The 23981-nt window shown below is 40.8% G+C and overlaps 1 protein-coding gene across 1 annotated transcript; it reads left to right on the top strand.

Moving 5' to 3' along the window:
* Nucleotides 1-132: 132 nt before the first annotated feature.
* mtm1 (myotubularin 1) lies at nucleotides 133-22731 on the top strand. Its single transcript, XM_041984847.1, is given in 17 exon segments — nucleotides 133-215; nucleotides 4919-4999; nucleotides 5592-5664; nucleotides 8090-8184; nucleotides 12067-12123; nucleotides 12125-12178; nucleotides 12340-12441; nucleotides 14240-14323; nucleotides 14417-14566; nucleotides 14963-15148; nucleotides 17071-17253; nucleotides 17351-17506; nucleotides 17596-17643; nucleotides 17734-17826; nucleotides 19975-20088; nucleotides 20322-20498; nucleotides 20616-22731. Coding segments are annotated over 16 exon segments (1818 nt in total). The 5' UTR covers nucleotides 133-215; nucleotides 4919-4942; the 3' UTR covers nucleotides 20805-22731.
* The last annotated feature ends 1250 nt before the right edge of the window (nucleotides 22732-23981 follow it).

Consider the following 23981-nt stretch of genomic DNA (forward strand, 5'->3'; position numbering starts at 1 on the left):
CCCCTCTGGGATTTATAAAGTATTTTTCATTTTCATTTCATACTACAGACGTCACTTCTATTAGAAGACTACGTTTCCCAGATGCTTTGCGAGCGTCTGTTTGACAATCAGCCAATCATTGACGCGACGTCCCAGCACGTGACGTAGAGTGAGTTCCTGCTGTAGCTTGAGGGAGACTGATCGAAATTTAGCCACGGGAGAATTGCGCTTTGCGGGTAAGTAAAGACATTTAACCGCAACCAGCTCAGCTTTCTTCACGCAGGGTGTTCCGCGGAGGGCTCTGCCGTGGGTTGGTTGTCCTGTGGCTCAGAAACAGCCCTGATATCTGGTGCAACAAGCTGTCGGTTGGTCTAGGCCTGCGCTATTTCCTGGTGCACCTCCTCAACTGCCTATTGGAAAAGTTCAGTTCAGGGAATGTTAGCTGGAATGCTGTTCGTCTTCCAGTTTAGTCTGATTTGGTTGTAAAGCATGAGCATGGCTACTAACATCGAGAAGTTTGTAGACAATGCGAGACACTTTATGTCTTCATCAGTGGCGTGTCCAGGAAATGTTTAATTGGGTGGCCACGATCAGACAGAAGTTATTTGGGTGGTGGTAGATCATGGATAAGTCTATTTCCAGTGTGTCCCGCATGATTTTTGTTAACTTTGGATATAATAAGCTAAATATAGAGATTAAAACAGCTGTAAGCTCTTTGCAGTGTCATGAACAAAACTCTGTTTGACAGATATTAAAGAATATCATACAAGATATGAACTTAAAAAAATAGCTGGTAACGTAAAAAGTTATTTATTATGTAGAAGAAAGACTTTAAACATTATTTATGTTGCACTAACCGTGTCCTGTGCCCACTCACATTTAACATACAGTTAATCCTCATATATAACGCTGGATCCATTGAACAAATACATCTATAATATTTGTTGTCTGTCATTAATTTAGAAAATGGTTATTTCTTGTATTTATATTGCACTTTATGAAATGCTTAAGAGCAACTCAAAGTCAGCTATTGTAAAAAAAAAATAATATGAAAGAACACAACAGTTAAAGCACAGTTTTTCCTCAGATTCGCAGCTTTGGAGGAAGGCGAGGGGGGACAATCGACCCACATCCATCCATCCATTAACAAGTAGTCTCTTTTGATGTTTTAGTTTCATACGTGTAACATAGTGTTTTCACCAGCCTTTTTGATTTTAACCCATGTCTGTTTGCTCCGAAATTCCGCATAATTTGTGGTATTGTTGATGTGCAAACATATTCTGGTTCGAATCAAAGAAATGTACTTGGTTCTTACTAATGTGGGTCTTGGCCCCCTTCAAGTGGACCAGGAAGTGGACCACAAAACAAAGTGCATTGTGGGGTTCAGTGCATGGCATCGCGTAAACACTAGGGCCCGACCGATATATATATATATATATATATATATATATATATATATATATATATATATAATGAATAATGTAACCTATTTTGTTGTTCATTAATGCTTACACCAACAAAAATATGATTTACAGGCAGAACATTTTACTGTTTCACAATATTTTGTCCTCATATGTTTAACTTTACAACAGAAGAACCTGCAACAAAGCATTAAATAACTGAGAAAATAAAATATATAACCTTTAAAAAAGTCAATCTATAAATGGATTGTATAAATAAATGATGAATTAATTAAATATATCTTGTTTTGTACTTCTTGCTGATGCAAATTAGAAGTAGTTTAAAGTACAGGTTGAAAAATATATAAGGTGTATGCCTTATATAACCAACATGAGTGAAGTTAGCTAAACATTATTTTTGCAGCCTTCTGATGCTCTTTAAAGTTAAATGACATTTTATTAACTCCAATATTTTATTTGTCATGAAATATATCATGGCATGTATCATATATGAACCAAAATAAAAACCAGACATGCTTTTCTCAAATGTCAAAAGTATGTCATCTTTGATAGAGTTGTGTTTTATATTTAATGGTCACCATGGTCTGGCACTAATTGTAACACATAGTGAGTCGCTGTTACAGCCTGTCATGTTAGTGTTTTCTGACAAAGTAAAACTAAGGAAGACAGACTGTAATATTAATAATAAGTTTTCGGTGCTGCAGTAAATAAACCTCCTCCCCTCTGCATTCACATCTCTCCTCCTAAAATACGTCTCAACCTGCAGCTGACGGAGTGATGAACGCTCGTTCTGTACTCTCAGATATTTTATACACTTACGTTATTTCTGCAGTTACTGGCTACTTAGCTAATGCTATGCTAGGTTGGGATAACAGCAATGTTATTGCTAACATAGAGGGGTATTATGACCGGTTAGTTTTTTAGGACTAACTTCACCACAAGATATGTGTGAACTGCTGACATCAGCAGGTTCTTGACGAGCTATTACGACAACAAGTCAACGTTGCAATGCTCTAACGTTTTACATGCACATCCTTTTCCGGTGCTTAAGCCAAAACATTACAACGGGAAGTGCCAACTTAGCAATGCAGCGTAAATAAAAAGCTGACCCGACACATCGAAGCATGCATCACTCGTCATTACACCTGACAAACATAGTTAAATTGAAACTGGAGACATGCTGAGTCATTAATTGTACAACATTATTATAAACTTACCCGTTGGCAAGCGCTACTCGGCCCATTGCTTTAATATAACCTGGCTAGCTACTAGCTTATGGGGGTCTTTTTGTATCTTTAATCAAGAGCACAATTGTTTGCTTTGAGAGCAAGATGACTCAAATATCATCCTGCTCACTCTCAAAACTCTGCTCTCACACTCAGAAAGTCCCTCTTACTTTCAAATATATTTTTCTTCCTTTCAGAACTCTGCGCTCAGACTTGGTCTCTTTCCCTCACACTCAGACACTTTCTCTGCTCTCAAAACTTCTGCTCTTGGATATTTTTTCCTCTCTTGGGTTGCAGAAAGAGCTGTCTGTCAAACCTCCTCCAGCCAATAGAATACGAGATAATCCAAACAAATCGTCCTCACCTTCTTCAGGGTGCGCTTGTTTTACTTCACACAGTGACTCCACACTCTTAGCCCACATTTTGTTTGAACATAAACTTTTTAGTAGTGACTAATTATCATTTTATGTTTTGTATAACAGTTTCTCATTAATAAAACAAATAAGTTGTTTCTAATAATTTTCTACATTGTGCAGTGTAATAATAATGATTAGCGAAGAAAACTCAACATGTTACGCTTCTGTCAGAGGGGACGGGGCTATTTTCAAAATTCAATATATCCCGACCGCAAAGGCTCATGGGAGATGCAGATTCAGACAATGTTATAAAGTTCTGCCCTCTTTGAATTTTAAACATGGCACCATGAATGAAAAGGAAAGGACAGGAAAAGAAATCCACCACCAGCATCTAATTTTATACATTATGTAATGATAAAAAATAAATTATAGTTATTGACACAAGTGATTGTTCATTTTTCAGTACTGCCAGTTGTGGTTTTGGACCTGTCAGTGGGAATATGTATCTACAATTTATGGCCAACCATTAAAATTTAAAACCCCTTAGTTCACTTGTCTAAATTTCTTTAGTTTGAACTAATTCTCTTATACTAGATTCACTCATACTGTTTAGTTCTTTCACCGCTGACATACATAGAACATAAATTGTAGATTTTGCCTTTCCCGACAGCCAATAGCTGCTGTTCTTACTGAGGAGTGGGAACAGTGGCTGGAGAGGAGCGTCAGTCCCTGAAGCTGTGCCTGGAACGACATGGACCAGTCATACCATGCCCTGTGGGGGATGATGGGGACAAAGTTGTCGTTCTGCTTTGACTACAAAGTGCAAATCAAATCAGCAAATTTGACTTGACAAGTTCTATGTCCACTTGTTTTGTATTAGTGCCGCTACTAAGATGTTTTTTTTTTTTTTATGTCAGCTGCTGCACAAAAAATGTGAATGGTAAACATTTGTAATTTCTGAATTTATTGTTCAAGTATTTATCACTTGGAAAGGAAATGTGAATGTTTGCTTTGCAAGGTGATTTCAATGTGCGCCCCTAAATTTTCTGCTTGTGCTCCTAAAAATTTAAGTTAGGGGCCACTGTGCTCCTCGTAGAAAACGTTAGTCTGGAGCCCTGAGCAGATGACAGCATAACATTTCATTTTAGTGCTATGTTAGACCAATATTAGCGTCGTTTATCCAAACTACTGTTCATTTACCTTTACTGTAGCATGAGGCTGCTGGTTATCCTAGTGGTGAAGCATATTGGATCTATTTTCTCCTTTCTCTGCAACCTTTTATGTTCTGCTTTACAGACTTAAATGTCTAAAAAAAATTCTTTAATCCAAAAAAGAAAATAAAAAAAAGTCTGACAAGCATGTTTTAATGCATCTGTTTGGATGGAAAAACTCTTCCTCTGCTGTAGTCTACCACTCAGGCTGCCTCTTCTGCAACCCTCACAGAGGATGTGGTGTAACTTCATTTTTCTTCCATACTGAGCTTGCGCTGATATGGTTCATACATCATCTTTTATAGAAAGTGACAGTTTTGAGGGGTTTTTATGATTAATCAATCGTGGGATTTAATACATTGATTAATGTAGAAATAAGTAATTATGACCTTATTTGTATCCCTATTTGCCACCTGAGTCTAGATCTGAAGCTATGACTTGGGGCCTTGATTGACTCAGATTAATATTTGAGGGGTTTATCACCATGTTCATGTCTTCTAGAAAGAACAGTACTGCTGGCTTGTTGAGTAAGTAAAGCATGTCAGTAAAGCATCAGTCAGTCATGGTACAGGGCTGATCTCTACTAAAACTTAGTATCTAATTATATGCTCACCTGCAGCAGTGTTGATACCTCTGCATTTGACATTTTTAATGTTGAAATATTACAGACAACTAACTGATGATGGTTCCTGACAACACTAACAGTTTCTGTACTGGGTTTTCAGCCTGTGGAAGCCCCTCCCATAGTCATGGCCTCACCAGTCTCAGTCTACAACTCCAACAGTTTGGATTCTCACATCCCCAGCGTAAGTTCATCTGTGTTTGTCTCTTTATCTTTACTGCAGTATATTTTAGAATAATAAAACAGATGACTGGAAGGAGTATATTAAGACAGGAGGTTTCATTGGGAGTCTTTTGTCAGTAAATATGACTGATGTTCACATTGTTGTATTTGTAATAGTGAGCATTTCTGCCAGTGTTAGGCAGCAGAAACACTTCAGTCTTACACTGTTAGGAAGCAGCTCTTATGATTGTGGATAACAATCCTTGACCACACCGCACACCTCAGACTTCCAGTCCAGCTCTGAGTCCTGTCATCTGCAGAAATACTCTGATTACTCTGCAATTGTGAGGTGTATCAGTGATGGACCAGAAGCTGAGTACAGAGAACTGGTCAGTTTGTGAGATGGTGCGTAAAAAAAAAAAAAAAAAAAAAACCTCATCTTGAACACAAACAAAACAAAAGGGATGATTATTGATTTCAGGAGGAAAAGGAGTAAATAAAGCACTCTATATCCTGTGAAAAGAGGTGGTGGAGGAATACAGGTGCCTTTGAGTTGAGCTGGACCGTAACTGTAAATAATCAGTGACACAACCGTCGGTGTGTTTTGTTTGTAGACGCCCAGAGACTCGCTGAAGATGGAGTTGTTAGCCGATGTGTCTCTGCTGCCAGGAGAAGACAGAATTATAGGTGAGTACGACTCACTGCCACTCAAACCATTAAAATCAAAACGTCTACGTCTCCCATTTTACCAGATTTAGACAGAACTTATCTAACCATTATCTTTTGTTTGGACTGATAAATCCTAAAGGTGATAAACAGTTTCCATATGAAATTAGCATCTGTTTAGGAGAACTACAACTTATGTGGTGGATGTTGAAGCTAGTGGACTCTTAGGTGTGAAAACGATCTAAGGGCAGAAAACTATAAACCAGGGCTCTTGACTTTAGCTATATCTGCATGAAAATGGGACTAGTTTAGCTTTTAAAAGTTTTTAGTAAAGATTAAATCGTTCCAAATAATGTGTGTGAAATCAAGAAAATGCGGTAGTATGTGTAACAGGTCTGTAGGTGGTGCTGTGTTGCTTCCAATACTGCAGAAACAGAGAAGAAGACATGGTATGGGGTCGGGAGAGCTCAGCAAACAGACTGATGAGAAAGTTAAATGTTGTCACACAGACGACATTTAACCTGACAGGCTGATCATAACAATGCAAAATCTTTAAATGAAGGTTGAATCAGTAATAAAAGACAATTCCACATGTCCATTAGGTTACCACGTCATTCAAATCTAATAAAACATTTTCAAAAGTTTCTTTTCTTTTTATTCTTTCTAGAATTTAATTCAGAATTTTCCATTTTTTTTTGCCAACAATTCCTCAGGTCACAGAATGTGAACTAAATTCTAGTAAACCAGCACACTGCTCCACCAAACTCGGCAGGGAGGACAGTGGTCAGGCCTGGAACTGATTCAGATAGACATATGCTGGTAATATGGCTCTATAGCGCCCCCTATATTTAATCTGTCAGCCCCAATCGCTGCATTGACTGACATTGATGAAATTCAGCATATTTATATAACATGCCAGGACAAACAAAAAGCCTCTTCATGTCCAGATGTTGTCAACGCCATAGCCCCGCCCCCTGGAAACAGGAAGTCCCACCATTTTAACCCTTTAATACCTGTAAAACCAACTCTAACTGCAGTCGTCTTGTAATCCGAGGGTTGCCGGTTTGATCCTCAGCCAAGTCGAGTTCATGTCGAGGTGTCCTTGGGCAAGACACCGAACCCCTTATTGCTCCTGATGGGTCGTAGTTGAGCGCCTTCCATGGCAGCTTCCTCCATCAGTGCCTGAATGTGTGTGTGAATGTGATATATGATGTAAAGCGCTTTGGGTATCGTTTCAGCTACAGTAAAGCGCTACATAAATACGGGACATTTACATCATTCGCCATGAAACAGGAAGTAGCTCTAACCCTGCTGTCAGTTGACCAATGGAGGTGATATTTTCCTGTTCTCATTAGAGTTCCAACCTGAACATGGTTCTACATGAAAAACGACTACAGTGGCCACGTGGACTTTTCCTCTTGATAAAATTATGCTCCGGTTTGTAAGAATTTAACAGTTAGCAAGAAACAAGGTCATGAATGCTTCGGATGCCATCACTGGACAGACTGAGGTGCAAGTTGATCCTCTCATGAGGAAAATCCCCCCTTAAAGCAGACGACCTCTGGAAGAATGGGCATACGGCTGCAGGCGAGAGCGGTCGTGCTACAGGAGGGAGGCTGCCGGCTGATGGGGCGGTGCAATAGGCCGGAGCGGCGCCAGAGGTGCGAGGGCCTTCATCGCTGCTTGCAGCTTTAATTTTATTTTTATTTCCTGGATCCTCCACCCGTGCAGGCTATGTGGAGAAAAGAAATTTCACACACAATTCCTTATATTGTGTTTGCCATAAATTTCTCCGAGATGCAGTCCAGGTGAACTGACATGTTGAATTGAAATGAAGTGGTACTCCTTTTATTTGCTGATGCTCCTATATATTTAAAAATATGTTCAACTTTTTATTTTACCCTCATGTTTTGGGAAGTTTTAGTTGTAGTTAGAAATGGTACAATTATAAATTGTTTTGGTACAAATATTTTCAAACACATAATCACAATTTTGTGATAATCAGGATTATTATGCTTTCGTTTCCCAGCACTGTAAAATCACATGAACACTACCTGTAGGTCTGTTAAGTTTTAATTATGGCTGTCAAAATTAATGTGTTAATGTTTTGAGGTTAATATGTGGAATTAACACTTTCTTTTTCTTTCGCATTAACTCAAACAAAATTATTACTTTTGTCATATTAAAAATGCAAATTTGGCATTATCCCGGCGAGTGTAACTGATTTGGGCTCATAGTTTAAAAGCCTTACATTTAGAGAATGTGTTTAATCAATCTCAGCCAGTCAGTGTGTTTTTATGCCTTTTTCTGCTGCTTACTTCTCTAACTGAGCTTCCTGTTTGGAGGGTGTGTGTTGAATCAGCGCACCGAATGAAGAAAGGGAAGACATTAATGTTAGATTGGCTAAGAGGTTAAATTAATTTGTTTTAATGTGTGTGTGTTTCAGATAAGGACATCATTTACATCTGCCCGTTCAGTGGAGCTGTGAAAGGCAAAGTGCTGATTACCAACTACAGACTCTACTTTAAGAGCTCAGACGCTGTAAGTCAGAGGCCATCGACCCAAGAATCAATGTTAAATATCCTGACAGGGTCTGTGTGACCCAACTCTCTCTACACTGTTTTCTGCAGCACTGGTCTGTAGACTCTTACATTTCTGTCCATGTTTCTCACAACATAGATACCCACAGACTTGTATCAGTGCAGCTACTCATTAAATGTTTAAAGCTGCCTGAAGGTTTAAGAGACGATTAAAACGTCGGCTGAAGCACTGCGGCCTCACACACGACCTGATGACTTTCAACAGTCCAGGTGAGACAGTCAGTTAGGTTGAGTCGGGGTGCTGCAGGTGTTCAGTAAACCTGATCAGTAGCTGGAGGAATCAACAATCACTGAAATGTCTTTATAGCAGCAGCCTGAAGCGTTGATCCGAATTCCACCAACGTAGCTAAAGAAAGCCAGGCTGTATCGGGAAAGCCTCGCTTGAACTAACACCATCTCTGAATTAAGGCTCAAGCCGTTCCACTAACACATTTTAGCTACATCTACTTGAGGCTAATTCAAGAGAGGCTTCCATAGCCTGGCTATGTGGGAGGTCCTGAGGAACGTAGGAAGCCCTGACGAGTAGATGGTGGAAAAGAGGAGCTGCAGAAAAAGAGAACAAGCCAAGAGCTTCATTTTCTCAGCAGCTGAACAAAGAATGCTGATGGAGATCAGTGACATGCGGTGGAGTTCATGACTGGTGAGGCACTGACTCTTCTGGAGTCAGATTTACAATTTTAAGAACTGAAAACAGCATCTTATTTCACTATTCATCCAGAAGGATGCAACTACGCCCCCTTGAGGTGAGGCAGAGTACTGCCTGCCTCACCTTCTGACTTGTTGTACGATAAGCAGGAATAATTCTCACACACAACGTTAGCCTGCCCTCGAGCAGGCTAGTTCTGGTGCATAAGTTACCATGGTCGCTACCTTTCCAAAGGTAGTAAAACAATTGTCATATTCGAGTTAATGTCACCAGATAACATTGTGAAAAATCAGTGTGTTTTAGGCTTGTCTGCCCTCGGCTTCTGTAGCTGTCACCTCTGCCTTAGGTCAGGAAATATAACTAATGGATCAGAAAGACATTTTCAGTTTAAACCTGTTAAATGTAGAGGTTTACTTCTGCTTTTCTGAACAGGAAACTGGTTAAAAATAAAGGGAGGAACAGGTCCTGTACTCTTCTGTGTGTGATGGTGGTTTCAGATAGTCATAGCTGTTCTGTACCACCTTGGTTTCATTTGTTTGGTGCTACATCCTCATTTATCTCATCTGAGTTTACTGTTGCTTTTGTGGTTACGTTATGGTTCAGAACATGGGCTGTCGCTCTGCCGTCTGGTCACTGTTTATCCAGGGCTTGGTATTAAGAAAGCATCTTGCTGTCCTTGTTGGGACAATTCTGTCCACACAGAAGTTGATGTAATCTGATGCGCATTCAGTCATGGCATGATGTCATGTCCGTGTGGTTCACATGGGACATTCCAGTCTGTGGCCTCAAAGCACCCGATAAGAGCATCTTCAGCATATTTAGACCAGTAGACCAGGTCTGTGTGAGGACTGGTTGCTGTGGAGGTGAGAATAACCAAATTATGGTCTGATCTCCCTAAAGCAGGGGTCGGCAACGTTTACCACTCAAAGAGCCATTTGGACCCGTTTACCAAAGTAAAGAAAATACTGGGAGCCACAAATCCCTTTTGACATTTAAAATTAAAAAACACTGCATGTAAAATTTTTTCCTTTGCCTATAGGCTAAACTAGCTATTACGGCTGCAACTAATGACTATTCTGATGGTCGATTAGTCACCGACTATTAAAACGACTAGTCGACCAATCGGATTATGTATCTCATGATTATTATAAATGGATCATATTTCACTTTCAGCTTTGAAATTTTGCATATGGTTGTTAAGTCTGACGTTCCTCCTCTTTAAATGTTTGAGCATTGCAGACGTACTTCCGTGGTACACAAGGTCCGCTTTAAAAATCTCACATGTATTTAATTTATTTTGTAAGTTAACGTTAAGTTATCCCAGACTTTTAACGTTCTCTGTCGCTGTTTTCTTCCCTAGTCTGCCACCATATTTTTACCCTGGTGGACTTAGAGATAGGATTAGAAAACGATGTCTCACTAGGTAGTTTTTTTTTTCCGACAATAGTCGACGGCTTAATTCGCTATTGTCGACAATGTCGACTAATCGTTGCAGCCCTACAAGCTATAATGTGTTGCATTTATTAAATCAATGAACGGCTGCAGAGAAGACGACATTACATTTCTGGATGCAACAAAAACATTTTAAAATAAAAAAAAAAGGCTTTGGGTTGAAGGTTACTTTGATGGAAAATACCCAATATCTGTTTGAGTCCTTCTTGTATTTATGAAAAACACACCGAACTTAAATTAGACACCGGCAGCAACCAAACTTGCCGTCCTTTTTCTTTGTGCCGTCTGGCGCATACAGTCAGTGGTCTTCCCGAAAAATAAAAGGACTGTTTCACTGAACAATGAAAAAATATGAATAAATGCAAAATAATAGGAAATTAAAATATTTTCCATACTTGGTTAATGTGATTTCTGCTCCTGAACCTCAGCGTACAGCGTCTGCACATCAGGGCTGTATCACCTTCATCTTTACTCAGGACTGGAAGCTTATCTGTGAGTCTGCTGTGGGGATAATGTAGTTTTTCCCTCTCTGAACTCACAGAATCATTTCCCAAACAACATTTGTGGTGATATAAATACTCAGAATTTATCATGTAAGCTGCTTTGAACTCTCCCAAACTGGGGAAGTGAGACGGTGTACCTTTCTGTAAATCTCTGGCAGGCATCAGAGGGATGAAAGAGCTGCATGCGGCTCCGGAGCTGCGGGTTGCCGACCTCTGCCCTAAAGGAAGCAGAGCAGAGGCGCTGGAACCGTTTTTAACATTTGCATAAAATAAGTCCAGCATGTTATTTTCTATGGTGGAGCAGTTGACAAACTAGTTGGCATGTTGGTAATGTAGCAGAGAGGGAGACGTTGTTGAAGTCTCCACAGATTTTAATGAATGTGTTAGGATGTTGTGTTTGAAGCCTAGAAACTACTGGAGCTGATGACATCACACAATGTGTCTGCAGTGGTACCAGGTATATATATATATATATATATATATAGATATAAATCGTATAAACCAGATTAACACAGGTAAACTCTGTGGGTAAATAATATGGATGAATTCTCACAGCTAACAGTTTGATGTCCCTTGTTCAGATCTTCTCCTTTATAGCGATATGTCCAGTGGTGGTTAAAAAACACTGCAGTTCCACCTCCCATCAGGTTTCCACTTTCTTGTCGTTATGTGCTCGTACAGTCTTACGTTACACGTTAGCATCGGACATGTGCAGCCGCGTCTTGGTGAAGCACAAAGTACTGCAGTCCCTGTATTCTTTCTGAGACTCTGTTAGCGCCTCAAGCTTGTCCATTTTGTTAGCTGGCGATCTCACGTTACCATCAGAAAAGCTGAAAGAAATAGGTTAAATTTCCACCTTTTTTCTCTCCCCCTGGCTTCTGTCCTGCATCCTCTTAGCTTCCTCTTTAACTTGGGATTTGATTTGTTATTTCACTGATTCACTGGTTTTGGAGAGCTTCATCAGTTGACCCTGCTGGTTCAATGTACACTGAGAAATCAAATTAGCTACGTAGCCTCCACATCAGCGTAAAAAATATCTTAAAATGTAGCTTGACAGTGAATTGTCTTAAAAAGAAAGTCAGCTATGTATAAAAATGGAGTGTTATCTGACATACTGCAGCGTGTTGCCACCTGGTGGAGCGCTGCAGAACGGATGATTTCAGTAATGATGATGATGATATTACGTATGATTTATTGATACCAATGCACATTTATGTTGCAGGATGTGAGCGTAATATTGGATGTTCCTCTTGGTGCCATCAGTCGGGTGGAGAAGATGGGGGGGGGCCTCTAGCAGAGGAGAAAATTCATATGGATTGGACATCACCTGCAAGGTATGTGTGTGTTCACTGTTTAGGAGGAGTTTCAGAATAGGCCAGAGAGGGACTTTGTCTTTGTCTTCGGTAAAAGACTGAGTCAGGGTTTAGACTGGGTTTTTGGCTTAAAGACAGGATTGACTGTGTCGATGGTGACATCACTGACCATGTGTTCACAGGACATGAGGAACCTGAGGTTTGCTCTGAAACAGGAGGGCCACAGCAGGAGAGACATCTTCGACATTCTGTTCAAATATGCCTTCCCTCTGTCTCATGGTCTGGTAATGCAACTACAAACTTTTCCAGCCTAGAAAATGCAGAAAAATATGTAATTTTCCATGGATGTTCAGATTTTTTTTTTTTTTCCAGTGATGATTTTGTTGTTAGATTAGTTCATTTGTCCACTTTGAAGTTTTCTCATATACTGTATGATTTCCAGTACATGTTAAGGTTACATTAGAGTAGACAGATGCACTAAGGTTTGTTTCTGGAATCAGTTGAACTCAACTAGACAAACGCTGCTGTTAGCCAGCACAGAAACCAGACTTGGGACTACAAATCTACAAAACTACAAATCAGTTTTCAAAGACATGAAACATACTTTCAGTGGGGAATGTCAACACTGCAGATTTTAAAAAGACATTACTGTATTATTTTATGAAGAGCAACATGAGAAGGAAGACTGTATCAGTCAGGTACAATGTGGTTTAGAAATTCTTCACTTGATCCAGACTTTCTCCAGGAACTCCGGCTTTCTCCCACAATCCAAAACATGCATATAAAGTCATTCTAAATTATCCATTGGAGTGAGTGTGTCTTTCTGTGTTGGCCCTACGATGGACCTCTGACCTGTCTGGGTGTACCTGCCTCTAATCTGGTAATTGCTGGGAGAGGCTCCAGCTCCCACTCTGACCCTGAATTGGAATAAGCAGGTATAGAAAAGGGATGCAAATGGATTCAGAACAGTGAGCTAATTTTAAACTTATATCTAACATCCTCTTGATGAGCCCATTTGAAGAGCTTCAGTCAGAGTTCATCATAGCACAGAGACAGACCTGGTGAAGGTTTCCACTGATCTTCTCATGGCCTCAGATAACAAACTCCTGTCTATACTTGTTTTGTTAGATCTCAGTGATGCTTTTGACACCACTGATCACAACATTCTGTTACAGAGGCTAGAACATGTTATTGGGAATAAAGGAACCACATCAGGCTGGTTTAAGTCATATTTATCTGATAGATTCCAGTTTGTTGGAAGTGATTGGTCTTCCTCACACACCAGAGTATGTCATGGAGTTCCTCGTTCTGTATTTGGACAAATACCTTTCACCTTGTACATTCTTCTTTTAGGTAATATTAGACAGCATGGTATAAATATTCATTGCTATGTAGATCATACTTAAATATACTTGTCCATTAGGCCTGATCAGTTAATCAGATTAATGCAAATGTCAGTTTTAAAACTATTTCAATCATTAAAATATTAACCAGGAAGAATGAAGCAGCGTCATGCCTCCTGAAGTTTGGGGTTGATGTAAAGATTTGATCAAAGTTCATCTCATGATTTTTTTTTTAACTTATGAATAAAACCTGTTCTTTAATGGGGTTAGTCTCTCGGAACCACCTCCTTTCTGTTTTCTAAGTCAGAAACATCTTTAAAAAGTAAAGATAAGCGGCTGCGGTAGGACTGGAAGACTCCAGCTCTGCTCGTGCTGGTTGCCTGAGGTGTGTTGACTGGTGGAGTGTTTCCATCATTCCAGGGATGTGTCCCTGCTCCAGGGGATCCAGGGCACATTGAAACCAGGCAGAGGATTCACTTAGCTCATTCAGGAAGCATTGTGTTGGGAGAATTTGCCAGGTTTTAATTTTCAGTCCATAATGATAGAAAATTATTGCCTTATATACCATCACGGGGCTATTCCCCAACATGTTTTTAAATTTATTTTCTCTAACATTTACTCATTTCCTGTTCTTTAAAGACAGCAGAACCTTTTGTTCTCTGTTACTCACAGTTTGTGTCTGTGTTTTGGTTTCTGTAACCATCATCTGAAAAAGTTTTCATGTTTCTCCTCGATCCAGCCTCTGTTTGCATATGTAACTCAGGAGAAATATGCCGAGAGTGGCTGGAACACCTACAAACCTGTCGAAGAGTTCAGACGTCAGGTAAGAAGAAGTTCGAGACTCCAGAGATGGAGAACTTCCTCTTTTAGCCCTGTGTTGTCTGGAGTAGTTGATGGTTTTTATTGTTTCCTGCAGGGTTTACCTAACAATAAGTGGCGCATCACCTTCATCAATAAGAACTATGAACTGTGTGACACGTACCCCACTGTGCTGGCCGTGCCCTTTAAAAGTAAAGAAGAAGACCTGAAGAGAGTGGCTGCCTTCCGGTCCAGAGGACGCATCCCGGTGAGGACCAGAGTTTAGTCAGTCCTCATTTCACTTCTGATGGGAGGAAAATGGGCTGTGGACAAGAAGTCACTGGTGGTGTTTGTTTCATGGTGGAAATTTCTCTAAAACAAAATATTCTTTTTGTAAAACAAACATTTTGGAAACAAAATAACATTATTAGCTTTATATATTTATTTTTATTTATGTATTTTAGTTTTACAAGGAGAGGGATTAGTTGATAACTGGAAATCTAACTCACTCCAAGAAGCCTGAAACATTGTTCAAGTTCAATGTTGACGTAATGCAAAGTGACTCAAGCTTTCTTTGTCTATGTGAGACTGTCAGGAAGCCTCAGGAGTCAACACTGCAACCTCCTGTTCTGATATCTGACATCAGAATGATCTTTTCATCCAGGTTCTGTCTTGGATCCACCGGGAGAACCAGGCAGTGATAGTCCGCTGCAGTCAGCCGCTTGTTGGGATGTCGGGTAAAAGAAATAAAGATGATGAACGCTACCTGGACCTGATCAGAGAGGCTAATGACACGACAAAGCTCACCATATACGACGCTCGGCCCAACGTCAATGCCGTGGCAAACAAGGTCAGAGCTTTCAGAACCACTCAGCGTCATCTAAATCAGTGTTTTTCAATCCAGGTCCTTAGGACCCACCACCCGCATGCTTTAAAGATAAGCCTGCTGTAACAAACCTGAAGGAAACGAGTGGCTCGTTAACAGGCTGCAAAGAGCTTGATGATGAAGTTCTGGCACGACGCCGACCCACCACCAACAAATAAGAATTAGTCTATTTTGACTCTAAAGTTTCATACGTGTAACTTAGATACAGGATTAATGAACAAAGGTGTAAATCTCAACCTTGAAATCAGCTCTGCTGAATCATGTGTTACATCAGTTTATCGTAGGGCTGGGCGATATATCGGATATATCCCGAAAAGTTTTACGTACGATAAATATAATGTCTATATCGCAAACATAGAGTACAAGCGTCTACATGCGACTTTCTACATAGTTTAGCTTCTCTCACTCAGAGCAGACAGCTCACTACCCCGCCCATCTAGAAAAACACTCCTGTGCACATGTGTGTTGTTTCAGGAGAGACAGGACAGAAGCTAGCTAGCAAGCAAGGAAGCTGAATGCAAGACGTCTGTTTTATTTTAGTAATATGCCTCAGAAATGACGACTGTGATGGGGAGACTGATTGTTCAGCTTTGCGTTTTTCCCGATTGACATAAAGTTCTTAGTACACCAAAGCAGGAAACTCCTCCAGCTGTTCTTACTATTAAATAAGAGCTGATTTAAACCAGAGATTTTTGTTTGATTTACAGGTGATTGATGCAACAATTTCCAGGTGCTCTGGCTCTCTGCTGATGGGAGCGTAGCTCACCTGTGCTTGCATGCAGCACGGCATGTACAGACATGACTCAACGTCAGCATGAGATATAATATAAACCTGTTCTAGAGGAAAATTAACCTTAGAACTTAGAAGTTCTCTTGTGATCTAGTGCAAAACAAAAATAACCTAAATAGTACAATAAGATGATATTTCAGTATAATTGAATTAAAAAAATATATCAGATATTGAGCAATTCTAGAAAATAAAATGAACTTGATTTTCTGGGGTTGGTGGGAGTTTCTGTTGTGAGGTTGGGGCGCCCCCTAATTTAATGGTCGTGGAAACACTGGATTTTATTAAGTGTTTCAGTGCAGGTCCCTGGTTCAAAATAAATCTTACTTAAATCCTACTGATCTCTTTTTATGCATGATAATCAAAGTCAGCTTTATTGTCAATTCTGCAGCAAACAGAGAATAGAAATTATGTTTCTCTCAAACCTTGATGCATGAAATACAAGAATATAAGCCAATGAACAAAACAAACAAAACAAGTACGATCACTAAGTAAATAAAACACGATGATAAATAGACAAGGCAAATTACAGTCAGTGCAATATTTGTTTATGGTTCTAGTTAAAAAGAAAAGTTATCTTATGGTCTGGTTAAAGTGGCTGTGTGCTTGTTCCTGAGGGTGTAAAAAGTTCAAGTGTTGATGGGGGGGAGTCAGCATCCAGGGTGTGTGGGAGGGGGGCAGAGCAGGGAGAGACTTCAGCATCCTGACAGCCTGGTGGACGAAGCCGTCCCTCAGTCTGCTGGTCCTGGCCCGCAGGCACTGCCGTCCTTTCCTGGTGGCAGCAGGCTGCAGAGTGACGGGTGGGTGGGGGTCTCTGGCCACGCAGAGGGCTTTACGGGTGAGGCGAGAGGTGTAGATGTTTTGCAGGGAGGGGAGAGAGGTTCCGATGTTGAATTCAACATTTATACTGTGTTTTGGAGGAGATTTCAAAAGATCGGGATGTGTATCGGGATAAAGCCAAATTATTAAAATTAAAAATTTAAATTTTCTTTTCTGTATACAGTCTTTACCAACTAGCTTATTCCTGATAGATTAGCTGGTTGTATGTCAGTTTGTCTGATACGTCCATGTGTCCAATTGAGGTTCTCTGCTTCCTCAGGCCACCGGAGGGGGCTATGAAGGTGACGAGTACCAAAATGCAGAGCTCATCTTCCTGGACATCCAGAATATACATGTGATGAGGGAGTCGCTGAAAAAGCTCAAAGACATCGTGTACCCCAACGTGGAGGAGTCCCATTGGTTGTCCAGTCTGGAGTCCACACATTGGCTGGAACATGTAAAGGTCAGAATGAGCATCAGGATAACACAGAGATAGTTCTGGTTCAGAAAGATGTTCTAATTCCTGTGTTCTGTGTTTTCCCCCTTGTGCTTTGGAGTAGTTGGTCCTGTCAGGAGCTATCCAGGTAGCAGACAAAGTCTCAGGTGGGAACTCTGTGGTGGTCCACTGCAGTGACGGCTGGGACAGAACCGCTCAGCTGACTTCACTCGCCATGCTGATGTTGGACAGCCATTACCGAACTCTGAGGGGATTCCAGGTCAGAACCTGAATGGGGTGAAGGAAGCCTGCTGGGTGGTGGTCCATAAAAGATCTGATCATAGAAAATGTTCTGTTTGGGTTCTTCAGGTGCTGATTGAAAAGGAATGGATCAGCTTCGGCCACAAGTTTGCTTCAGTAAGTAAACATGTGTTGAGAAAGTTTCTCCTTCAGCTGGATACAGACAGGACGTCTTCACATCTTTTCTTTCTTTTTGTCTGTGTGTAGAGAATAGGTCATGGTGACAAAAACCATGCAGATCAGGACAGATCACCCATCTTTGTTCAGTTCATCGACTGTGTTTGGCAGATGACTAAACAGGTATGTTTTCTGTTGTTTTTCATGAACACGATGGGTTGAGTCAAAGCTAGATATGGATGCCAGCAGCATATCTCTATCATTCGACTTCTCTTGAATTCCACGCTTTTGAGCTAAAACAAAACAAAAACACTCCTTGCTTTGGAGCGGTGGAAAATACAAGCGTGTTATGTATTTAGATAACTGTCAAGTGCTGAGAGAGGTGCGACGACACAGACGGCCATAAACACTGCTCAAAATAAATAAATAAATAAATAAAGGGAACAATAAAATAACACATCCTAGGTCTGAATGAATGAAATATTCTTATTAAACACTTTGTTCTTTACATAGTTAAATGTGCTGACAACAAAATCACACAAAAATTATCAATGGAAATCAAATTAATTAACCCATGGAGGTCTGGATTTGGAGTCACACTCCAAATTAAAGTGGAAAAACAAACTACAGGCTGATCCAGCTTTGCTGTAATGTCCTTAAAACAAGTCAGAATGAGGCTCAGTAGTGTGTGTGGCCTCCACGTGCCTGTATGACCTCCCTACAACTGGGCATGCTCCTGATGAGGTGGCGGATGGTCTCCTGAAGGATCTCCTCCCAGACCTGGACTAAAGCATCCGCCAACTCCTAGACAGTCTGTGGTGGATGGAGCGAGACATGATGTCCCAGATGTGCTCAGTTGGATTCAGGTCTGGGGAACGGGCGGCCAGTCCATAGCATCAATGCTTCGTCGTGCAGGAACTGCTGACACACTCCAGCCACATGAGGTCTAGTACTATCTTGCATTAGGAGGAACCCAGGACCAACCACACCAGCATATGGTCTCACAAGGGGTCTGAGGATCTCATCTCGGTACCTAATGGCAGTCAGGCTACCTCTGGCGAGCACATGGAGGGCTGTGCGGCCCCCCAAAGAAATGCCACCCCCCACCATTACTGACCCACTGCCAAATCGGTCATGCTGGAGGATGTTGCAGGCAGCAGAACGTTATCCACGGCGTCTCCAGACTCTGTCACGTCTGTCTCATGTGCTCAGTGTGAACCTGCTTTCATCTGTGAAGAACACAGGGCGCCAATGGTGAAGTTACCAATCTTGGTGTTTTCTCTGGCAAATGCCAAACGTCCTGCACGTGTTTGGCTGTAAGCACAACCACCCCTGTGGACGTCTCATGCTACCACTAGAGTGAAAGCACCGCCAGCTTTCAAAAGTGACCAAAACATGAGCCAGAAAGCAGAACTGAGAAGTGGTCTGTGGTCACCACCTGCAGAACCCTCCTTGATTGAAGGTGTCTTTATAATTGCCTATAATTTCCACCTGTTGTCTGTTCCATGTGGAATTGATCGTCAGTCAGTGTTGCTTCCTAAGTGGACAGTTTGATTTCACAGAAGTGTGTTTGACTTCTAGTTACGTTGTGTTGTTTAAGTGTTCCTTTATTTTTTTGAGCGGTGTAATTAACTTTTACTGGCGGCCAGGCTGGACAGTAGAAACTCAGTGTTCATATTATGTTTGAGCAGCAGTTTACTCACCTCTCGATATTCCACACATAATTTAAAGTAATGTTAAGTAATGTGTTAACACCGTTTGGTCCACTTTAAACTCACCCTGGTCTGCTTCCACAGATAGTTCACACGACTCCATTTGGAGTCTCCGGTGAAGCATCACTTCAAAGTCTTTTCAGATTTTCTAACAAAACTGGCCTCAAGGAACTCAAGTCATGAGCTGCTTTTGGCTGCAGCCATGTTGGAAATGCATGTTTTGTGTAGAAAACGTGTTCACCAGGTAGCTGCTGCAGCGTTAGTGGCTGCCTACTGCAATCCCTGTTAAAAATGGTTAGGGTGGCTTGTCTTTTCTCTAAACCAGCAGATGCAGAAGTGACATTTAAGTATCAACATCAAAGCTTATTGACATGTAACTGGATAATATTTTTAGTATCAATCAGTATCTGCAAATCTTTTTTTTAATAATAATAATGCACACAATGCAGATTGGTTGGATTATTTAATCTTTTTTCCTTGAAATGATCATTTATTTTAATCTCAGGGTGTCAGATCATAAACAAAAACAGACATCGGGTGTAAATGGAGTCTGCCTCAGCTTAAAACTTACTGCGCAACATTTCACATGTCTGATGGAGTTTTTTTCTTTTTCTTTAAGTTTCCTACAGCTTTTGAGTTTAATGAGCATCTCCTGCTGACAATCCTGGATCATCTGTACAGCTGTCGCTTTGGGACTTTCCTCTACAACTGTGAGAGTGCACGAGACCAGAATGTAAGACCACATGCACGTTCTCCTGGAGCTTTTCAATGACAAGGTGTAGCACCATCTCCAATCTGCTGATGGTGCCAACATCTGGATTAGGATTAGGTGTAAACTCAGCTAACCAGAAGATATTAAAACTCTTCTGTACAAAAAGCTGTTGTGTGTGTGTGTGTGTGTGTCACTCTGCTTTAACTTCGTCAGCTGAATGTACTTTGTCTACAAAATCTCTTTCTCTGGTGCAGGAAGTCAGGTTGAAGACGGTCTCTCTGTGGTCCCTGGTCAACAGTAAGATGGAACTGTATTTAAACCCCTTCTACACCCCTGAGTCTGGCAGGGTCCTCTATCCTGTTGCCAGCATGCGCCACCTTGAGCTGTGGGTTACCTACTACATCCGCTGGAACCCCCGTATCCGACAGCAGGTAGGATTCTGTGTGTTTACCAAGCCGTTCACACCGTGACTGATCAGTAACATGATCAGATAAAAAAAAAAGTCTGTAAAAACCTTCATTTTCACATCGTTGTGTTTGTGTGTTCAGCAGCAGAGTCCGGTGGAGCAGCGCTACAAGGAGCTGTTGGCCCTCCGAGACGAATACTTGAAGAAGCTGGAGCAGCTGCAGCTGTCAGAGTCTCCCACCTCCTCCCACCTGGCTAACTCCACCTCTCCCAACACCACCTCCCCCACTTCTCCATCACAGCAATACACACACCTACAGACTCCACTCTGAGGGAAAACACACACACCAGAAATTCTTGTTGACTTGCACTTAATGTCCTCTTCACTCCCATTATTGTTCTCATGCACACACACACACACACATTCATGTGGACTTCAGATTTACTAACATCATTCGTGAAGATGATTTATGCAATATGTCACAGTTAAGCCTTTTGTCTCATCATGCAGTGAAGCCTTAAACATTCACTGGCTTTCAAGGGCTCCAATACACAGCACGCACACGCATTTACCACACACAGGGCTGAACCTATACATCAGTTTAGAAGAATATTCCAGAACAGCATCAATAACTGAACCATAATCGTCATTTTTAACTCAGGTTTCAGCTTTTTATGAAGTTAATCTGTAAACTGACACTTTCTAATCCAGCTCAGATTATTTTGGCTAAATGTGGAAGAACAGAGAATTTGGAGCGTAAGAGAAAGCCACAACACCTTCAGTCGTGATCAGAGGTCAGAGGTGAAAAAGCCGTGACAACGGAGACACGCGTGGCCGTAGTGAGAGATGTTTCTACCTGCAGCACATTTCCAGCTGGATGATGCTCTTCAAAGCAAGCTTTCTACTCTCCACGTCCTGTTCTGTCAGATCTGCAGCTTGTACTGTCCACCCGGCATGTCTGGTGGAAGACGGAACTGGTTCTGTCTCATGTTCAGGTCCAGAGCTGTGGTTGGAGTTTGACTTTATTCTGATGTTCAGTGCTGCTTTGTAGTTTCAAATAGAGTTCAGCTTCTTCAGATGGGAAAATAAAATGGTTCTTATCCAGTGTTTTCACAACCAACCCAGAACACACAGTTTACAGTTACCAGCAAAGGGAGAAAAGATTTCATTTAATATCTATTTTTATTCTGTCTATGTGCCTTGTGGAGAAGTTTTGCTTTGGATTTGTGTGTCAGGCATTTTCATCCTTGTTTTTAACAGGAAGTGTTTTTTCCCAGTTTCTTCAGATTATCCAGCAGTTTTCTTGTTTCCTTCAGATTATCCAGGCAGAGATAAATGAACCAGTAATAATACTTAGAAATGTGTGGAATTCTACTGTCTGGAATATCAGTTCCCATATTTAAAAAACAGCATTGTGCTGAGTTGCTCTACAGGAATTGGACATATGAGTGTTTGTTCTTTCCCCGTTGCTCTTTTCTGAGTTCAGTCCCGTTAGCAACCAGTATATTACAACATACACACCCACACACACCGATTCTTCTTCTCTGTCCTACAAACAGGAAATGGTGTGACTGACGTGTGTTACCAGACAAATAATAGAAAAGGGAATTTCTGCAGCTCTGAAGAAGTGTGTGTTTTGTGAGGAGGTCTGCAGGTAAAACAGGAAGTGTGTGTTCTGTGAGGCGGTCTACAGGTAAAACAGGAAGTGTGTGTTCTGTGAGGCGGTCTACAGGTGGAACAGGAAGTGTGTGTTCCGTGAGGTCTACAGGTGGAACATGAAGTGTTCTCAAATTATTTTATATAAACACCATGATGTGGTTACCTCAATCAGAACCTATTTTACTGTCTGAATTGTTGTAAAATACATTTATTTTATGTAGTAAAATAATTTTATAAAAAAATGAAAAAGGAAGTAATATTGATTAAAGTTGTTGATATAAAAATTTTGGATTTCTGCTCAGTGAGTTGAAAATGTTCTATTTTCTAAGTGAGGGCATTTTTTGTTTGAGCAGGAGGGCGACGTTTCCTCTTCATTTCAGTCTGTAATGTTCATTTCACTTCAGTTTTTTTTTCTTACCCTGGGGTTGGACGTCTGGGTGTTTCTATCATTTATAGCCTCCTTTGTAATAAGTACACATGAAATGTGTTTGAACAGAAATCTGAATACATTCTGAATGTATTTACTTGGGTAACTTACTCTTTAGTTTGTTGGATCTGCTCCTATTCTGTAAATATTCCTTATTAAATTAATTTAAGGATTTCTGAGTCATATCTGTGTTTTTTTTACCATGACTTTGTGCTCCTGCTGCATTCAGGATACTAATGTTAAATGTTTTAATAGACACATACCATACCTAATTCCACTTCCTGTTAGGTAATTCACTGGTCTAATTTTATACCTGCTTTTTTCTGTTTTTATGACCTTTTTTAAAAAGAAAACATAATTTTGTTTACACAAAAATGTGTAATTACTTTCTTACATACTTTCCATCAGGGTCTTCTGGTAAGTAAGAAGTATGAAATATGAAAAAGTCCTCATTGCTTTCCCAAGATTATCCTTTCTCTCCTTTCAATATATTCACAACTTGAACTGACCTCCACCTCAAGGACCAGCTGTTACAGGTGGGGTCATCCCACCTTCACCTTCCATATGCCGGGACACTGTGGAAGAGTCCACACATGATTATCAGTAGTCCCAATCTGGTATGACTATTTTCCATGTTCACTGAGAAATGTGGGCTGGCAGTGCATTTCTGATAATGCCCTAAAATTCTATTTGCAGAAATGAAACAAAACAACTTTGCTGCTTTTGTCTACCATGAATGAACAACTATTATATTTACTGCACCGACAAAAAGTCGCAAAACTACTGGGGAGGCCAGAATGACTTGGGACTACTATAATGTGAGTAGTGTGTTTCTACTCATCCTGATTTAGGTTAAAGACGACATTGTACACAGTTCAGTGCAGCAAGAAGAAAATGAAGGTTTCTTTTCTAATCCTCATACAGGGAAAGGATGACATCTTTGATGGCTTTGGTGTGGGGAGAGCTCCAGAAGGCACGGTACTTTCCACACCCCTGTTCACATCAAGTCAGCCAGTGTGGAAAACTGAGATGCTGCTGCTCAGGTGTGGCATCCAATAGACACACAGGGATCCAGTTTCTTGGAACCCTACCAGACTTGTGCGAGAGGAGGACTCGAGCTTTGGAGTGTCAGTCGAGATCAGACTTGGAGAGGTGGAGGAGGCTGAAGGAGAGTAGAAGGAGGACATTTGAGAGGAAAACCTTACATGCTTTAAATATCACACACGACAGAGATCCTTAAGGCACAAAATCAGATAATTACACTTTTACACAACAACACATTGTCTTGTCGTTACTTGGCCTTTGCTGTGCCAGTGTTGGGTTGGTCTCCATGTTAAGTAGAAACCACCTATAGGGACCATTGTGGCTTGAGATCCCCGCTAGTCTGGTCTGGTTTCTCAGTTTCCATGAGGCATCTTGGTC

This window comes from Melanotaenia boesemani, chromosome 5, assembly GCF_017639745.1.
Source record: "Melanotaenia boesemani isolate fMelBoe1 chromosome 5, fMelBoe1.pri, whole genome shotgun sequence".
In the NCBI taxonomy this organism is placed as follows: Eukaryota; Metazoa; Chordata; class Actinopteri; order Atheriniformes; family Melanotaeniidae; genus Melanotaenia; species Melanotaenia boesemani.